At 36.5% G+C, this 19821-nt stretch overlaps 2 protein-coding genes across 2 annotated transcripts in view; one reads left to right on the top strand and one right to left on the bottom strand.

Annotated features, from left to right (window-relative positions):
• Positions 1–19821, bottom strand: part of spg (dedicator of cytokinesis spg) — an 80647-nt gene that overhangs the window by 9004 nt on the left and 51822 nt on the right. The window contains exons 5-20 of the mRNA XM_077435151.1: positions 5651–5762; positions 5305–5574; positions 5025–5234; positions 4841–4940; positions 3764–4014; positions 3525–3687; positions 3319–3442; positions 2469–2623; positions 2224–2392; positions 1927–2061; positions 1609–1855; positions 1344–1539; positions 714–949; positions 483–629; positions 269–394; positions 40–199 (exon numbers count right to left, since the gene is read on the bottom strand). Of these exons, the coding sequence (XP_077291277.1) occupies positions 40–199; positions 269–394; positions 483–629; positions 714–949; positions 1344–1539; positions 1609–1855; positions 1927–2061; positions 2224–2392; positions 2469–2623; positions 3319–3442; positions 3525–3687; positions 3764–4014; positions 4841–4940; positions 5025–5234; positions 5305–5574; positions 5651–5762 (2801 nt within the window). The remainder of the gene's footprint in view (positions 1–39; positions 200–268; positions 395–482; positions 630–713; positions 950–1343; positions 1540–1608; positions 1856–1926; positions 2062–2223; positions 2393–2468; positions 2624–3318; positions 3443–3524; positions 3688–3763; positions 4015–4840; positions 4941–5024; positions 5235–5304; positions 5575–5650; positions 5763–19821) is intronic.
• LOC143914818 (uncharacterized) lies at positions 14082–16696 on the top strand. Its single transcript, XM_077435180.1, has 2 exons — positions 14082–16364; positions 16622–16696. Exon 1 carries the CDS (start codon positions 15364–15366, stop codon positions 15766–15768), a length of 405 nt encoding a protein of 134 aa, XP_077291306.1. The 5' UTR covers positions 14082–15363; the 3' UTR covers positions 15769–16364; positions 16622–16696.

Raw genomic sequence — 19821 nt, 5'->3', positions numbered from 1 at the left:
AATCAAACTCTAACACGCACAGCAGAAACGTGCCATTACCCAGATGAGACCACATGGAGAGTAAATGAAGAGCGGCTGGTACACGCAGATCACCGTGAGCTTGTTGTAGCGGAGCTCGCCAGCCGCGACCCCACGATTCCACTTGAAGTGCCGGCTGACGGAGAAATCTTACCAGAGCGCCCAAATAAGCACTCCAAACCTGTGAACGTATGTGTTCATTATATGTGAACGTTTAATGAATGTTTAAAGCTTTTGATCGAAACATCACCTGTGGGTCGAACGGTGGATCAGGCCCGAGGAACGATTTCGGCAACGGAGGCGCCAGTAGTTGCAATCCTCGCAGAAGTGCAGCACATCCGCTCACACGCATCAATAACCAATCGTTCGGAAACACCTTAAAATATCAGAACTTAAGAAATCGGAACCCAGAACCAAAAAGTTTTACATCTAATCTATAACATGTACAATTTTGCAGTACTTACTTCAAGTTCTACTAAATTTGTGAACAGTAAGAAGGTTCTCATCAGAAAATCTTTCAATGGCTTATGAGCAAGTGAATCGCACAATTTCTTCAATTGTGGTGCATTTATCAGCTCCAACAATCCGAGCAAGCATGAAGTTAATGCTCCCTGAAATTGAAACATAATCCACATATGTACTACCTCTGAATGTATCTAAAAAATAATCAAATATACTATTTAATTTGTATCTACCAGCACTTGCGAAGTCCTTCCGACCAAATTTAGCAGTGCATCGATGAGGGCATCCAGCACTCCGAGACATAGAACATCGAGATGTGCCGGAGATATTGTTTTGTTCTCCTCTCGGTATTCGTACAGTGCGGCTATGGCGTCGCCCAGAAGATCAGCACACTCCTCGAGCTCGTCCCGCTTCAGCAGATGAGTACGAACGTGTCGACATATGGTGGTCAGCAAAATATTACAAGACTCTGGAATCATATTAATGATATTAGAATATGGTGCTGAGATAATACACTATTTAGAACTTAACCTAATCTAAATTCACCCAATTACAGAGCAATGTCTTAGAAAGTTGGATAGATATGAGAAGATGGCCTAAAAGGACACTTTTCTTTTATAAAAGATATTCTTGGAGAAGGCTAAGGATGCTAAGTTAATGAAAAGAAAAAAATAGTGTGCAAGGAATCAAAAATAAACTAGTTTAGATTCATTCCAAGGAAAACTTTCATTCATAATATCAAATCCTCACTCATTTAATGCAGTGACTGCTCATAGAAATTATAATATGCAATGACTGTTTTATTAAAATGAATAATGTTCAGTCGACCTGAAAAAATATTACAAAATCACAATAATTCTAACCATCATCGCTAGTAAACAATTTAGTGGTGACAAGTTGACGAGCAGCTTGAAGACGAGCTCGAGCAAGTGCAGGAGGACACGCCGGAGCCGATTGAGGAGCATCCAACAAAGCCGCTGCAGCACGGGCACCTTCAGCCGGACCAAGAGCCTCGCTAATTTGCTCCATGACAGCCCCACAAGATCCGAGCAAGGATATCTAAAAATCAAAAATGCAATCAAATCCTCTGCATCAAACGACAAGCACTTCAAATCATCCGTTATATACTTGTGCTGGCAAAATGGAATCTGTCGGATTGAGACGTAGCATGTTAGCCAAAGCCGTAGCTGCAGCTCTTAACTCCTTCCTGAAGCTATCTTCATACTGTCCTCCATTGGCTCTAGCAAATAATCGCCTACTCTGTACGGCAAATTTGAGAATGACACCCAAAGATCTGAAGCATTTTCTGATTGGGTCTTGGTTTTCCATCCCTTGAGCCCATTCTGCGCAGTGTTGCACTGAGATCAACAATCCTCTGTAATGTTAGACAACATTATAAATATGTCGAAATTTGATGAAGTAACAGTAATTTTAAAATGTACATACTTGTATACTAAAGCAGCGGCAAAGTGGCTGTCAATATAAGCATCCATTACGGGTCGGAAATGTTGGAATTTGCTCTCGTCGAGTAAACTGAATATTGATACGAGCACAAGGAATACCGTTCCTGAATGAGGAGTACTGAAAAATTACAAATTATAAACCAATTACTATTGAATACAAAAGCTGTATGTAATTAGACAGTAGAAGTAGTCATAAAATTAGATATCATACATGCTTAGAATGAGAAAAAAGGAGAATTACGACTTATGCAATACAGTTAAGTCATAAAATAATGAATACCTATTTCCATCTTCTGTTGAAAATAGAGCGAATAGTGCATCGAGAACATCTTGAAGAAACTTGACCAACTCTTCACAGAGTAATTTATCTCCGAGGCGATACACCCGTAGCAACGTATCTTGAACTTTTTCAGGATGGGCACGCCATTGTAACAATGCAAGCAAGTCGCCTATAAATAATGTAATTAATGTTACAGACTTTTTAAATACAAATATTAGAGTACAGCATATATATTTAGTACATACTGTTTTGAGTAAGCTTAGTGGAACACAATAGGGATTTTATAACAACGACTTCTTTATTGCTTCTCGAAAACGAATGCAAATCAGTGTTGGACTGCTTGTTAAAATTTCCATCTTTTGCACTGCTCGGCAGGTTCAAATAACTGGCGCTGATCAATCTAGAACAGTAAGCATTAAAATAAAAATTAAATTATTTATTTGTTTATATAATTTTAACTATTTAGCCAATTTAAAAAATACATTCTTAATTAATTAACTCTAAAATTTTATATATGTATAAATTTATATGTACTGTCTTTCACAGAAGTGTCTCCTCGAACCTAGCAAGAATGCATCCACTGTCTTAGAAGACCTGACACACTCAGGAAGAGCATTGTACATGAGCACACCCCTGTGAAAGACACCACCAGCTATCTTCTTTTCCTTACTCTACATACAACTAAATTGTTCTTATTTCTAGTATAATAACTATGGATATCTCTATTTCTTATTGTATAATCCTTATGAAAATAACTTATGATCTAACTTCTAAACAAAGGACAATGTACTAAGATTTAAACTATTTCTAATACACATCCATTCCATTCATCTAACAAACTTCTAATACTTTTTAATCTACCAACATTCAAAATAGATCTCATAGTATATTATATAGTATAAATATATATATATATATATAAACATTTTGTAAACAATCCATTACGCACATAAATTAACTTAACTAGCCATACAAGTTAGCGAGTTCAATTAATCTACATACAAAATGAAGTGTTTGGCATGAGTGTCCTCTTTTCTGATGTAATCAGAGTTTTCAGTATAATCACTCTCTTTATTGTATTTGATAGTAACGTACCTCAATGGATCTTCACATTTGTATATGTAGAGCTCATGCTGGCCATCACTTATAGTAGCGCCGCACTCTTCCATAAGACGAGCGAAGGCAAAGCCGAAGAGTTTCCGTTCCCCTTTATCTCGGGCTAGAATTTTACATACGGAATATACTTTATATGCAATTGAATCTATGTATATGTATTCATAGAATAAAAGACGGTGACTCACTGGAGCAATGTCTGAAATCAATACGTAGATGGGCAGTCGGAAAGCGGTCTAAAGGTACGGCTAAACGTAAAGCTTCTTGCCAAGCCGGTTGATTGTTATGATACAGCAGCGGAGCGTCGTGATAGGCACCAGCCTCTGATCCGGCAGCACTGAAGACGCACTCCTTAAATTACAAAAGAAAATAATAATCATCGATTCTTTACCAAACTTTATTCAATTCAAATTGATGTAAGAGCAACCTCAATTTGAGCACCGGAAGCGTCGAACACTGATATCGTAGCGAGGACGTTTTTTGGTGTAGTTTTGCCTCCGCGTTCGAATTCGCCTCTCTCCAGTGTGAGGAATAAGTCATTTCTGATGTCACCAGGCATAATGACGTCTGGGAATCCGATTTTGCAAGCGCGAACTGCTCCAGCTGGACTGACGCCTCCGCCACCGGTCGCAACGTTGGTTATATCGCCGCGGATCAAACGAAGAGACACCACCATACCTTTAATAATACAATTTATAATTATAATTCATATTCAATGAATAAAGGTTTAAACTACATCAAAGTTACACATTTATTATGTATTACTATAAATATGGGTCTCTAGTCTAGGGTTCCCATAGTTGTTGAGAACTGATCTGGATGTTTGGAAATTGAATTATAGAAGGTAGAATTGAAAGACTCATAATTTTAACTAGAACCAAAATAAATCTGGTTTTATTTCAATACTAGTGTTATAATTTTTTCTTTTTATTTAATAACTTAATATGCCAAAACCCATACGATAATAAGTCATCGGGTATTTTTATTTTATTTTAATAAAATAAAATAAAAATACCCGATGACTTATTATCGTATGGGCTTTGGCATATTAAGCTATTAAATAAAATAAAATTAAAAGAAATGTGTCGTCAGTCATGTGTTCGATCCCCACATACCTACCTACATACATTAATTTATTCATTAAATAAATTTTCAATAGATGGCGGTAAATTATCTGCCAAGCGGAAAAATTAGTAACGATCAGTATATATAGAAGTTTTTTCTTTTGTTATTGTATTCGTATATACGTTTTGGCATTGGTTTAGCTGTGTCGTACATATGTATATCGAATCGAAACGACTATTATAGTACGGCGAGCTAACATCTCAGACAGACAGACAGACACACAGACGAAATAGCGATATTATATGTGATTTGTGTAATAAAAATGCTGCATTTTTTGTAATTAATTATCCAGGAAGGTGCTTTGGGGTCTTCCTGTCAAGCCTTCCTGGTATATATATATCTATGTAAAAAAATAGACTAAAAATAAAAATGAACATACCATAATTAGGATGACTAGACAGAAGACTGTATTTGTTACTTTGTTTCTTTATAACCAATTCGTGAAGTTGATGGAAATCTTTTTCTTCACACTGATATATCTGAAAAATTCAAAATAATTTCATTACTTTACATTACGGGTGTTAAAATAGCAAAATACAATAATGCAAATATGCAGTTTGTACCTTAAAATTGTATTCCCTCTCATCCTGATAGGCTGGAGCAGATAAAATGTCAGCCAAGGGCAAAACTCCAGCACCTAATGGCCGTCTATAATTCTCTGAAACGCCAGTAGCAGCTGCACGTCGAGCTCCATCCGTGGCCAGGATCCTTCCTACGCGGACTATTTGAGCCACAAGATACAATTCCCTCGCTAAGTCGGCGCTTCCCAAATCCTAAAAATAGCCAACAGTCTAATAACAGAAGCTCAAATCAAACAAAATAAAGCTTACAAAGCAAACTTACAGTGAAAATGGCGCAGTTAGTATGCAGCCTATCCAAGTAGTTGTTGAAACCGTCGGCATCGAGACGCACGAGGAAACGCTCCGACACGAAAGCCTGTCGCCGAGCATCGTATAAACTGAGAAGGGCATGAGCTGGTGCACCACCCCCAGCTCCACAAGCCCTTGCACAGCACCACAAATGTGCAGGACTAGTTGTATTGTTCGTATTGCTGCTGCTGACACTACTGCTGCTGGCTCCGCCATGACTTCCAGCTCTACGAAGAGTACCAGTCTGAAATGATGATAATAACATTAATTACGAAAGTCATATCGTGAGTATATTTGAAGGGAAATAGATTAGAGCTTACAGAAACCGATTCCGAGCTTGAAAGGTGCACTCTGTACAGTTTGACGGCACCAAACTCTCCCGGTTGCACACCTCTGGAACCTTCACGCGGTACTAATTCTAGTCCCAATTTTCTGAAACAATAAAAAGTTCATTGTTAATAATAAGATTCGATTTATATATATAAGTACAGTCACACTCGCTTGAAGACATAACCACAGTCAAATTGTTTGATGGTTTTCCCATACTTTCACCGTAGGGCTTCCAATCGGGATTAAACCGAAACCGAAAACCGGCTTTTTTGGCTTGATCAATCGGCTTTTTAAGGTTTCCTTTAATTAATGTTTTTTTTCCTCAAAACTAACAATTATGAATTTCAAATTTCTATGAAAGATCAAAAAAAATGTGTATATCCAAACTTTTTTAGGGAATAGGCGCATATTTATCTGAACAAAAAAAGGTACGGCACTTAGCGGTGGCTTTTAGATATAGTATGGACGAAGACCAGGTCATAAATCAATAAAATATTATTGAAAATAGTTTCAATAAACTACACAAGCAGAATTTCGGCAAATTATGTAGGTTTTTTTAATTATTTGTGCGTATTCAGGATCTGCCATTTAACGGCTGTGATATTTGTAATAATAGTATATGTATATGTAATAATGACCTTATGAAAGTTTATAATGTTTATAACTCAATTTAATTTCTATATAATTATTTTTTTGCATAATTTAATATATGTATGTATATTTTTTTTTTCGATATACAATCTTAAGCTTAAAAAAAATCTTAATTTCCTGAAAACCGTGAAAGCCGATCAACCGGATTTTGATTTTTAATTTGTATTTGGGCGGTTTTTTGTAACCCCTACATTCACCGAGCTAAGCAAAAATATGAAATCAAAATTTCATCAAAGAATTACCCAAATTAAACGAAATAATAAAATGAAAATGTTAAATTTTATATAATGAATATTTTATAGCACAAAATCTTACTACAATACATTTTAAACATACTAATCATACGAATTTTATCACTAATCAAATATTGACATAATTTTCGACAAATCCAAATACAGACACTTCAATATTGCATCAAATAGCAAAATCTCAGAGACGCGCACTTTTGTTTGCACAAACACTCACAAGACCAGTTTTAATATTTTATACAAGTCACATAAGTATTTCTTGAACTTTGACCATATGATCGGATAGTCAAGTATTAAAATATGAATACCATTTTAGCAACGTAGACGCTTATGCAAACAGATGGCCATACGTGCTCTCATTTCTCACATTAAAATTGTATAAACGTGTGTTCAGTTCCCAATCGCACGGCAAATGTTTAAATTAATCAAATTAATGATCGTTGCCGGCAGTCGTGAAATATTAATGTCAACGTCGCCGGCCCATTCCGGTTCATTATCCGAGTTTTGGATGTGAATATGTAACTTTTGGAGAGTATACAATTGTCAATATAATTAATATTCGGTTCACATTCGGCTCCGCATGAAAAGAAAGTACATGGGTGGGCAAAAAACGAGTTATAAAAAAGTAACAAAAATTCTTCAGCCGACGAATAGAACGACACACAAAGCGACTGCATACGATTATAATTTGATATCTTTGAACGTTGGCTTTTTTTCATGTTCGACTTTACATCAAAAGAACAGGTTTGCAAAGTGTGTGTGCACCGACTTATCGCTGCAGAGGATCTTCTCCTCCTCCGGTAAAAAGGTCGGGGGTCACGTCGAAAGTATTCGAAGATGAAAAGGAGTCGTCGGCTGAAACACCGACCGTAAAGAGCTCGACGAAGACGGAGCATAAATAGTTGGGTAAACAGAGAGAGACTCGTTATGACATTATGGCGATTATAAACATTGCACATGTCAATATGTTCAACGTGTACGTGTGTCTCGAACGGAAAAATGTGCACGTAAGGAGTTTTATTTGCAATGCAAATTCAATATTGACGGTGTGTAGTGAAGGCATGAACCGAACTCGATTCTGACGGTGTTTCGAGATTTGGACCCAGACACGGGTCTTTTGGGTATGGCAGATTTGATGTTTCTGCAGTTTTTGTGTTTTGGAATTAGCGTGGATGCATAGAAGTCGTTGCCATCGTAGAACAAATCGCATTGGAAACGAGTGGGTGAATCTGCCAACGGAAAATTGCACTTTGGATGCACCGATACTATCGAAATGTATTATTCACTATTGTTCTTTTCTTTGTGAAATAATTAGTAAAATGTGGGGGCTTAAAATGAATGAAAAGATGACCTTGATTTTTGTATGTGTATTTCAAATCTTTATGCTGAACTGAAACATCATATTTATTTTTATTGGTTGAAAAAATAGATATTGATCAAATTAAAAATAAAATTTCATAATTAAAAACATTTTCAATTAATAAAAAAAATTATCATCATATATATAATAGCGCTATTCCGTCTGTGTGTCTGTCTGAGATAACGCTCGCCGTACTATAATCGACATATGTACGTCACAGCTAAACCACTGCCAAAACGTATATACGAATACAATAACAAAAGAAAAAACTTCTATATATACTGATCGTTACTAATATTTCCGCTTGGCAGAGAATTTACCGCCATCTATTTAAAATGTATTTTTCTATTTTTGTTTTATATTGTTTAGCCAGCAGCATAGCTCGGTCGTTAAGCTTTTGCTTAGCGTCGAGAGGCGCCGGGTTCGATCCCATGAGCTGACCTCGATTGGAAAGAATTTTTCTGAGTATATCTGTAGTGCTGCTGGTCAGACAAGGATATTTGTGACCCCAGGTCGATCGTTTCCAATCAGAGTTTGCCAATTTTCTATGATTTCATTGTTGAAACGGTTCCCGATTAAAAATTGGCTAAAAATCCTTCCTACCTACCATGCCGCCACTATTTGAGTATGATTAATGTGGTAAATAGACTATTCGTCACATTGGGGTGGTCACAAAGACAATTTTTGCCATGAAAATCGCGAATACACAATATTTGGCACTCAAGTTCTCGTTACTGTGATAGTTATCGTTAGTATGATGGACTTTTCGGCTGCCAGATGTTCCGTTATAGAGATTTTAGTGACTTTGTGACGAGTAATTTGTGACCAGTTATCACCGAACCGATTAATGTACAATCAAATTTATGTAAAATTCATAGATGTCTTGTTAATTTGCAAGTTTTCAGTGTCTCGTAATTCAACGACTTGTATAATAAAAAATGCTGTATTGTTTGTAATTGGCTAAGAAGGCGCATTGGGGTTTACCTGTAAGGCTTTCCTGTTATAAAAAAAATGTAATAAAAAAAAATTGTAGGTAGGTAGGTAGGTAGTTTTTTTCGTATTAAACAATGAAATATAAATATTAAATTAGATATATTTAAAAGGTATTAATGGGTAAACCGGTAATTTAAAAAAAAAACAGATAACCGATGGACTATATGTATATTGTATGTAAATAGACCAAATAAAAAAATCTCTTATATAACCAGTGCCGGCCTTACACCCAATGGCGCCCTAGGGCATTTTTTTTAAAACACCCTTAGAAAAAATGTTTCGCTTTTGGCGCTCTAATCTAAAATTTTGTATGGCTTTTGGCGCTCCAATTTTAAATTTTAAAGTGCGCTCGGCGCATCATGCGGCGCCCTAACTTATTTGGCCCCCCCTAAAACCGGCACTGTATATAACATACATACATACACACTAGCGAAAGCACTTGGCTCTGTTTGGGCTAAAATTCTCTTCGATAGTTTAGCAAATAAAGTTAAATTTCTTATTATTGAAAATTTTGTGATTGTTTCGACAATCGAATTGTTAATCTACTTTTATATGGTTCTACATATTAAAGATCAGAAGATTTCCAGTTGATTTCTAATCATTACACAAAGGAAAACGAATTGGCACATATGTATATACAAGCATGGTAGACCAATTTTATGCGTCAATTCAACATTTAAGACAAAAAACGTCATTTGACGTAAAATTTGGCGTAGATTCATAGAGCGGATAATCTGTCTGTAAAGAACAAACAAAGGCAATCAGATCTATTATCCTCTATTCCCTTATTTATATATATATATATATGTATATCTCGGTTACATTTTGATATTGGCATATTACTATATATTCTCGATTTAACCGGTCCTTTAAGAATCTGAGTAAAAAACGGAGGCAAAAAAAAGATTGCATTAAAGCGAAACCGCTTAAATCGTTTTGGATCATTTTACACACACTTTAATCGCAAAACCGATTACTACTAATGCGATTTTGATTAATTCGTGCGTATCTCGCACTCTTATTTTTTTAATACACATACTTCAATGGAGACAAAAAACGAGCATGACAATAATTGCGGTCAGCTGCAAATTCAATATGAATGACGCAAACTTTATTTCCTTTGTGCATTATTATCAATATTATTATTAATAATAATAAAACTATCATACAATGACTCTACATATACTACATTCCACTTCCATTTGCAGTAGATAGAAATGTATGCAAACCTATTGGTCAACTGGGATGTTCTAAAAATTCATGCAAGTATGTATGTTATTGCATCATAGAGACATCTATGGATAAATTTTAAAAACATTTTTGTAGCATTTAAAAGTCAGGAAATTCGAGATGATGACAGCTCGATTTTTTCGAGAAATAGGATAAGGATTAGGATACGTCAGTGAAAATATATTTTCACTGCTTTTATAATTTCACTGTGACAAATGCTTGTCATAATTAAGTATTTTTCCTGATAATAGAATTTCCATAAAAAACCGATGCGACATTTCATCAAACTGACAAATGCATCATAACTAAAGACAGGCGCATAACGGTGCCGGCTCGAAATAAATAGGTTCCTATTGTCAATTTCTATTGTTAACCTTTTTTTTTGCTCGTTAAAAAAAAGGTTAATAGAAATTGACAATAGGAGCCCATTTCAGCACGCTCATCCACCGATCTCTAATCATAACTAAAGAGCGGACCAACTTTGCGCAGTTCATTGTTCATTGTTCGCTGTGCTTTGTTCATTTTTATGATGAACCTTTTTTTATGCTCTCTAGCTTTGTAGTTTGCCCTGTTTCCTGGAAAATAGACCCAAAACGCTCTGTTTCCTGGAAAAAGCACGCTTCCGGTCCTACCTCTAATCATAACTAAGTTTCGGTGCCTTAGCGTGATAAATGGGTTCCCTTTGTTAATTTATATTGTTAACCTTTTTTTAGGTTAACAATAGAAATTAACAAAGGGAACCCATTTAGCACGCTAAGGGCCAGGCCGCACCGCTCAACTCGCGAACAACTTGGTTGAGGGCGACCAGACCAATGCATGCAGGTAGATGGGACATGCCACACCCGTCAACTTGTTTATCGCACACATTTCCATACATTTTTTCGTGTCGCGCGACTAGAGGGCCGACAAAGTTGCACGGTGCGGCCCGGTCCTAAGGCGCCGAAGCATAATCATAACCTAAAATTATATGTTTGTTACTGGCAACCAGTGGCGTACGGTGGTGTTGATGTTGGGTGTTGGTGTGGCGTTGATGTTGGGTATTGGGTGTAAACCGAACTTTATCGTTATTTATACATTAATTTGATTCTTCGCTCTTTAGACATGATTTTTTAAATTTTCAGTTTTTCATACACAACACACCCAACATCGACACCCACCGTACGCCACTGCTGGCAACCCGTTTGACGTTTGATTTGCCGAGCGGACCCAGATTCTGTCGTGCGAACTATTTTAGATATGTTAATTTGACATTAAATGTCGTTTTGACATTTGTCGTGTAGTTTATTTTACAGCCGTGCCAAAAATATTATTCCATTGAGAAAGAAGTAAAATAAGTACGGCAACCCATGCTGTTGCTGCTATCTTAAAAAACAATGGCAACTTTAAACGGTTTATGGGTTAACTTAGTATGTATGCATGTTGGTGGGTATGCGACGCGATAACCCTTTCAGTGCTGAATGTCGATCTGGTACCAAAGTCACCGGCAACAACCTCCTTGTTCACGATGACCTTACGAGTGTCTGGTCATAAAAGCGGTTCGAGTGTTGCCGGGTCGAGACTGTGCATTCCTGAGCAGTCCTGTGGCCCGCCGCGAGAGCCTGATCGATGGTAATTGTGAGATAAAGCTCGCTGCTGCAGACGTGCAAGTCATCTCGTAAACTATTATATCATCTCGTGCTCTTGTAATATCGAAAAACCGACTTTTTTTCACCCCCCCCCCCCCCCCCCCACCTCCCCCTCCCGGTTCGCCTCTTGGTGTGTGTGTGTGTGTGTATTGGGGAAGTGCACACAAAAAACTCTACTGTAATAACGTTTGACGTGTAAATTACACGAATCGATGGCGATCGACGTTGCCTAATGCATTCGATTCTGTTTTCGACTTATTAATTTTGGAAAGCTACTTCTAAAACAATGGGAGCTTGTTCTGGAAGACGTGCTTGATTAGGGTCGTCAGTGATGCTTTGCCTACGAAAAGTTTTGGAATACGTAGCTTCAATATTTAACGTTGAATAGCATATACTTGGAATAACGAGCTGGCGAGCTGACGGCTGGAGAAATATAGTGATCCGAGTCGTATTCAAGAAAGCTAGAAAGACCAGAACACGTGGAACACACAAAATAAAGGTTGCTCAATGTATGCACATGCATACATATACGAGTGCATTTGGCCGAATGAATAAAAATGCCACTCTATCTGAAGAAAAAGATCTTCGATCAATGCGTTTTGCCAGTGATGACGTATGGATGTGAAACTTGGAAATTGAACGCCAAGATCATACACAAAGTCCAATGCCCTCAAAGAAGTATAGAACGCTGTATGCTCGGCATAACGAGGAAAGACAGGAAGCATTATACGTGGGTGAGAAGTATGATAAGGGTAGTGGACATAGTGTATAGAGTAAAGAGACTGAATGGGCGGGCCATGTGACTAGAAGAATGAACGAAATGTGGACAAAAGAAGTGCTAGAATGGTACCCGAGAGAATGCAAAAGGGTAAAAGGAAGACCGCAGGAAAGATGGGTAGACGAAATTAGGAAAATGTGTGGGGTGAGATGGATGAGTTGCGCAAAATAGAGACGAGTGGAAGCGTGTTGAAAAGGCCTTCATCTATCTGTGGATGGTGAGATGATGATGGTGATGATGAATTGGAAAATACAATATGAATCGAAGGAATTCAAAAAATTCAATTTAGAATTGCAGAAGCAAAAAGTATCAATATTCATGCTTCAGAAAAAGTATTTCATTATTAAGTTATATCATCATAAGTTATTAGAAATAGTTTAAATCTTGGTACATTGTCCTTTGTTTAGAAGTTAGATCATAAGTTATTTTCTATCTAAGTTATTTGTTTAGAAGTTAGATCATGAGTTATTTTCTATTTATTTTTATCTAAGTAATTACGAATGTATTTGAGTAAAAATAGAAAATGTATTAAATTAGCTGATAAATAAAATCATATAACTAAATATGATATAATAAATAAATAATAAGAAACCAATAGCAATAACTCTAAAAAAAGACCCAAAATTTGGTTCTAGGTAAATTGTTCGAATGTCACATTGCTCGAAATACAATTTTTACACAAGCCAAGAAGAAAAAAATGTGAACATTCAAGTTTCAGAAAAAGTAATAAAAATACAAAGAAACCGCTTCTATCGCTTTTCCAGTGTATTTAAATCGAAAGTTTCAAGAATTAACGACCTAAAACACCACAAATACAATATATCATTTCCTTTATGCAGCTTTATGATAGGGAGGAAACAAAAATGATAATTAAAAAAGACAGGCAAAATTCCGAATAAGGAAAACCCACAATGCAAATGAGGAAGATGTCAAAACCACAATGGTTGTTATAAGCTTTGGAGAAAAAAATGGCGGTTGCATCGCATTAAAATTAGATCATAAGCCGATGCATTTTGTGGTCTCATAGCAGCGTGTAGTATAGGTATAATAATTGGCCTAAAAAGCACAGAAAAAAGGTACGGTGATAAAATAATAAACGGTAGCACAGAGAGAGCAAGCTGAGCAAACAAGATCCACTACCCGAATGTATCTAATTGACATGGATTTTTCACGGTCACACAGCAGCCACGATCAATTAAATTGAGCTGTTTTTAACACCAACCATCTCCTACTACTACTTACTACAACCACTACTGGTTTTACCCGTTCGGCAGCGCTGGCCAAGACCAATTTCCACCAGAGAGCAGCAACGGCACGCAACAGAATGAGCGAATGATAAATTGATTCAAAAACCAAGCAACCACAATGGACCAGTGTGTACCTATGCACGTCGTGACCAGGATGGGTCTCCAAAGTGCAACGACACTTGATTTCGAGTGTGCACCGAAAAAAGAGCGTTGTTTGATCATGACCCAAGCCACAAAGCATTTGTTGATTTTGTCGTTATCCTAGTCAGTTTTTTTTCTTTTTATTTGTCATAATGTGATGTTCAAGAATGGGGCGTTTTGGTTGGACGTGCCAAAACAGTGGATTCCGATCGATTGGATTTAAAATGCTTGGGTATGTCTCGTGTGGTGAGATCCGCTTCGAAAAAGCGGTAACGGGTCGGACAGCTTCGGAGACATGTCATGTTGAATATTGATGAGCTCGACAAAACGAACGTCACGAACCTGGTGACATTCCCGATTGCAACACGTTCGATAGCCAAAAAAGTGTGTTGAAAAAAGCCTAATAGCCAACGGTGAGGTGTAAAAAATTAAATTGTGCTGGGTACGTGTCGAGAGCGAGACACTTTTCAAGCGAAACTGGAAGTGTAGATAAAGTTGCATTTTCATGGTAATGATTATGTCGTGACATCGAGACAAGAGAATATATTAAAAAAATGTCAGATTATTTCAGTAGATAGAAAGTACAAACGAGCCAAACCTAATACTGAGTCATATGAAAGGTCGTTTAAAGAAAAAAATCACAAAAATCAAAATATCTCACGTCATGACATTGTCAAAAGAATGCTCAATTTGAATTGGCTAGTTCAAATAAAATCGAAAGAGGCGCCACTATCTGCTTTGCACATTTCATGAAATATGCAAACAATTTCTGCACATTTCATGAAATCGGCAAATATTTTGACAATTTCACGAAAAATGCAACGAGTTTTTAGTATATCACGAATCAGATAGAATGGCAAACTTCGACGGGAAACGAACAACTTGGAGTCACAAATATCCGAGTATGACCAGCAGCATTAAAGATTAGCACAGGATCGAACCCGGTAACCTCTCGGTTCTTAGCATAAACGCAACCACCGAGCCATACTGCTGGCTTTTGAAGCCTTATTTGATTTTTTTTAATGCATTGTTATAATAACACAGTGGAGCTAATAAAAAGCTAGTAAAAAGTAGTTTAAATCTGAATAATTAAATAATACAACAAATAGAAAAGAACATTATGTATTTGTTAAATGAACATTAGAAAACAAATAATATAAGCAAAAGTATTGTGACTATTAAAGTATTAAATTAGAAAAATAATACTTTTTGCATCTGAACATTTTGCGTGCCGGTTGCAATAAACGTGCTTGTTTGCAACGTCCCTGTCAAACAAATCAGTACAGAAAATAGACACAAGCAATAAACTTCAAACTGAAAATGACGGCATATTATTTCCAGCATACGACAGCAACGGTTGAAAGTCCTTTGAAAGCATAGCAAAACCAGTGAACCGATAAAACAGTTAGTCGAGCGTTTTTGCGTCGAGCATGTATCCTCGTCAAAGTGCACCGACTCTGGACATCCTAGAAGAGTGCGATGAAGCGATACGAAAGAACGAGACGAACACAAGACTATACGAGCTGAAGTCCAAAGCTCCCCTCTACCAGGTAGTGCTTGACATTTATGTCACGAACGAAGCGCGCTGTCGTCCGAAGCATACCATGTCCGAGTCTAGACCCAGCAATGGGAAAAAGTTGACCCTGGCCTTACGCAAAGCACTTGAACCCGAGCGGAGACGTATTTCAAACTTGGAACACCTGGATTGGACGATACCTTCAGCAGATCTGAAAGATGGAAAAAAGTTTTGGGTTGGGAATAAAAGGGCGTCGATTATTATAGAAATGAACGGTGATAACCGTTGCGGAGAAGATGATTACAAGTTATTTATTTGATTGGTTATGGGGCTCCATTGAGCGCGGGGACAAGTTATTTCTTGCGCCATGGGAACAAGTTACGACCCCGTGTTACCTGTGCGCCCATCAAGTAACACGGTAAAACCCGGCCGCATGTTTACCTGCCGTCTCCGGCCGGTGCTCGTTCTCAAACCCTCACAGGACCGTGACTTGAGAACCCAACTTCACAATGGAAATTTAAATCGACAAGAACAAAGGAGACATATCAACTGGAAGCAAAAGTTTGGCATGCAAGTTCAATCAAGCACAAGTAGGGATTGCGACTTGCACCAAGCAGTCCACGCGCGCAACCTACAACTTGGCGGATGTTGGTGCTGTTGCATAGATATGAATATGGGCGAAATCACACAGCGCGGGATGTGGTATGTGGTACGTTGACAAGTACTCCTATATTTCTTAAAACCGTAATAGATCACTGTCAAGCAAGGATAAATACAAGAATACAATTTTACCGAACACACCCAAGGGTATTTTATTTTGACACTGTGTACCGGGCATCGCATGAAGGGATGCCCATTTTTTTTCGCACGTTTAAAAGTATCTAAAAAAATCATGTGCCACGTGAACGTCCCACCGTGTGTGATTTAGCCCTATGGGTTTCCAGATCAGAATACAACAGGCACTAGTAATGGTAGAAATAGTTCATTATTCACATCTTTGACCTTTTGCCAGCCAGCCTTTTATACTCAACGCAGTGAGAGCTATTGGTCGAGAGTCCTCATTGGCTGTTGAGTCCTGATAGCTGATTGGACGATGAGTGCTGGTCACTCACTCGTCGATGAGCACTGATCGTCCAATCTCTACGTTAACGATAGGAATCGCAATGGATTAGATTAGTTAGATTAGATAAATATTAGCCAAGTTTATAAACTTTATAGCTAACTAATGTTGTACCCGATGAAATATCATCGCATGGGTGTTGGCATATTAAGTTATTAAACAACAAAAAAATAAAATAAATGCGTCGGTCCTGTGTTCGATCTGCACGCAGTCAGATTTTTTTTCAAATACCTTTTAAATATATTTATATTTAATTGATTAATATAAAAAAATTGTAAAAACTACCTACCTACCTACATATAAACAATATAAAACGCCAATAGAAAAAATAATTAATTAAATAAATAAATTTTCAATAGATGGCGCTAAATGCTCAGAGACTTAGCGCCGTTTATTAGCCTAGAGGAAATATTGGTAGCAAACAGTATTTATAGAAGTTTTTTTCTGTTGTTATTATATTCGTATTCGTATACATAGTCGTTTCTATTCGACATACATGTAACAAAACCACTGCCAGGTTTTGTTACACGTATGTCGAATAGAAACGACTATTATAGTACGGCGAGCGCTATCTCAGACAGACACACACACAGAATAGCGATATTATGTATATGATATGATGGTATAAACTTTATAATCTTGTAATATACAAACTAGGCTGTGTATGAGAACATTATGTGTTTAAATTATTCATCTATGTCAAGTTATTAGGAATTTTATATCAAGATTACACACCTTATCGCGGTAAGTTCTGATTCATATAAGATATGCAAATGACAAATGTCAATTGAAACTGCATGACTTTAAAATTGAGATACACATACGATTGTTCGTTACATAAAAAGTCAAACAATAGAATAATTTCCATTTTCCCATGATGTTTTTACAATTTAACCTTGTCACTTGGATATGGTACACTTACGGTGAGCATCCACGAACCGATTTGTAAATGAGTAGCAAATATTTTTTTCAATGATCGAAGCAAACTTTCTAATGCAACCTCTATTTGTAATGTACAGAAACCTTTTTGAATGTACAAAAATTGTTTAAATTTCCTTTTTAAATGCACATTTATTTTGTAAAATTGTTCCCAAAGAGATACAGCTTCCGTTACTGTAGGGTTAACATCCATTTTTGATGACTCACTAAAACTGTGGCGCATACTTCTGTATCTACCAAGACCGGCTGCAAATAGATGAAAAAATAATGTATTGCTTTCCTTTCACGAGTGACCATCCCATATTATCCCACACATCGGTCGATGGTGATGAGATTTTTTTTGTCAACAGTCATTTTGTCACACAATCGAATTACAATTTGTTGACGAGAGCGACCGTGAGTTTCACCTCGTAAATGAACCAAATCGAAAAATGTGACGAAAGGACATTCATTCGGAACCAAAAAAAAAAAAAATCAATCAGTTGTGTAATGATAAAACTTGGCTGTTGCGAAACTCGTCGCAACTTTCCACGTTCCTGAGCGAAAGGTGAGCTCGTTGAGTCCCTGACCGGCCGCAAAACTCGTATTCAGAACCACAAAACAACAAAACCAGAAGGATCGACTGAAAGAGACGGAGAATCTCTTGGGTGTGCAAGAGAGGGTAAGGTACATATATCAAGTCGGTGGACAAACCGTGTGGCTGCGACAATGGTCTCCCGAAAACTTTGTATGCACTCATTTGCAGGTTGGTTGGTATAAATACAATCTGACCTGTTCCACTAAAAGAATTTCAGAAAGTTTCTTCTTCCAAGTTGGATCTATCGCTTGACCTCAAATGTGGCTACTGTTTAGCTACTACACAAGAATTCAATACTATTTTGATGTTCACTGAAAAAATCTTTGGATAAGGTGGACGTAGTCAAATTTACCTACTCGTTATTTCGCAACCTTTGGAATTATACCTGCTCTAAAAGGGGCAAATGTGTGAAAGTTATTTTAGATAAACTCCCACTTATCTTCGAGATTTAATGTATTTAAAATTCCTTATGAAATAAAAGTTAAGAAACGTTTATTTATACAAAACGATTTTTATTTCTTCATTAAAAATAGCTATCTAGCTGCCATGACTGATGGTTAAATTATGCATATTTGTGAGCTGCGAATTATTTAAAGAAATTTTTGACATGCTTGCGTAAATAATATCATTTTTTTACATAGAAATTGATTACTCTTTCTTATGTAGATACAACGATATACCTGAATTTAAGTGATTCAAGAAATCTTAATATAAAAATGTATAATTTTTAAATTGTTTTTTTTTTAATGAGTATCTTCTTCGTATGTGTTGATTTAATCATTAAAAAATAGTATATATATATATATCGCGAAACTTATTCCATAAACGGTGATGTAGTTAGAGTTACGAAAATTGTTTTATTTAAACACTTAGATAAAATGCATATGCTGTCCCTTACACCAATAGTACTTCGCATATATAATGTTTTATTGTCTGTATGAAATTCTATTGGTTGAGAGACGGTTTAAGGGACAGCATGTACGTTTTTCCCAAGTGTCTTCCTACAGCGGATGGATTTATAGCACTTTTAACATTAAGTTTTGGATTAAAAATAAAAAAAATGTAAAAAAGCCATTTGAAATGTGTCAAATCCTATGTAAGTTTTAAAATATTCCTTTTAACCTTCTGAAGACGAAAATATGGCACAATATTTTATGGCAAATTTTATTTAATATAATACGATTAAATCTAATATCTAATTTCGAAAGAGACTTTTATGTATGTTTGTTTCGGTCTTAGAATCCGAGACGTTGAATTTAATAAAAAAACAAATGAATATTTAGATAAATTTAAATAAAATATAACTATTCAAATAAATTTAATAAAATGTTTACCATTAGATTGGTCATGTTTAAGCGGTGTATATAACAAATACCGAGCGAAGCCGGGTAACACTAGTTATTTAATAAAAATAATTGAGCCAGCAGCATGGCTCGGTGGTTGGGCTTCTGCCCAGCACCGAGGCGCCGGGTTCGATCCCGCGAGTTGACCTCGATTGAAAAGAATTTATTCTGAGTATATCTGTAATGCTGCTGGTCAGACTTGGATATTTGTGACTCGAGGTCAATCGTTTACTATCAGAGTTTGCCAATTATTCTGATTTCATTGTTGAAACGGTTCCTCGATTAAATTTACTAAAAACTTTCCTACCTACTATGTATGTCACCACTATTTGAGTATGATTAATGTACAATCAAATTTATATACAAGTTAAAATTCATAGATGTCTCGTCAAT

Source organism: Arctopsyche grandis, chromosome 7 (genome assembly GCF_051622035.1).
Source record: "Arctopsyche grandis isolate Sample6627 chromosome 7, ASM5162203v2, whole genome shotgun sequence".
In the NCBI taxonomy this organism is placed as follows: domain Eukaryota; kingdom Metazoa; phylum Arthropoda; class Insecta; order Trichoptera; family Hydropsychidae; genus Arctopsyche; species Arctopsyche grandis.
The sequence above is the reverse complement of the archived record's forward strand: the minus strand, read 5'-3'. Positions and strand labels throughout refer to the sequence as shown.

Excerpts from the sequence above, each read along its gene's own strand:
- LOC143914818 (XM_077435180.1), top strand. The coding sequence starts at position 15,364 with ATGTATCCTCGTCAAAGTGCACCGACTCTGGACATCCTAGAAGAGTGC.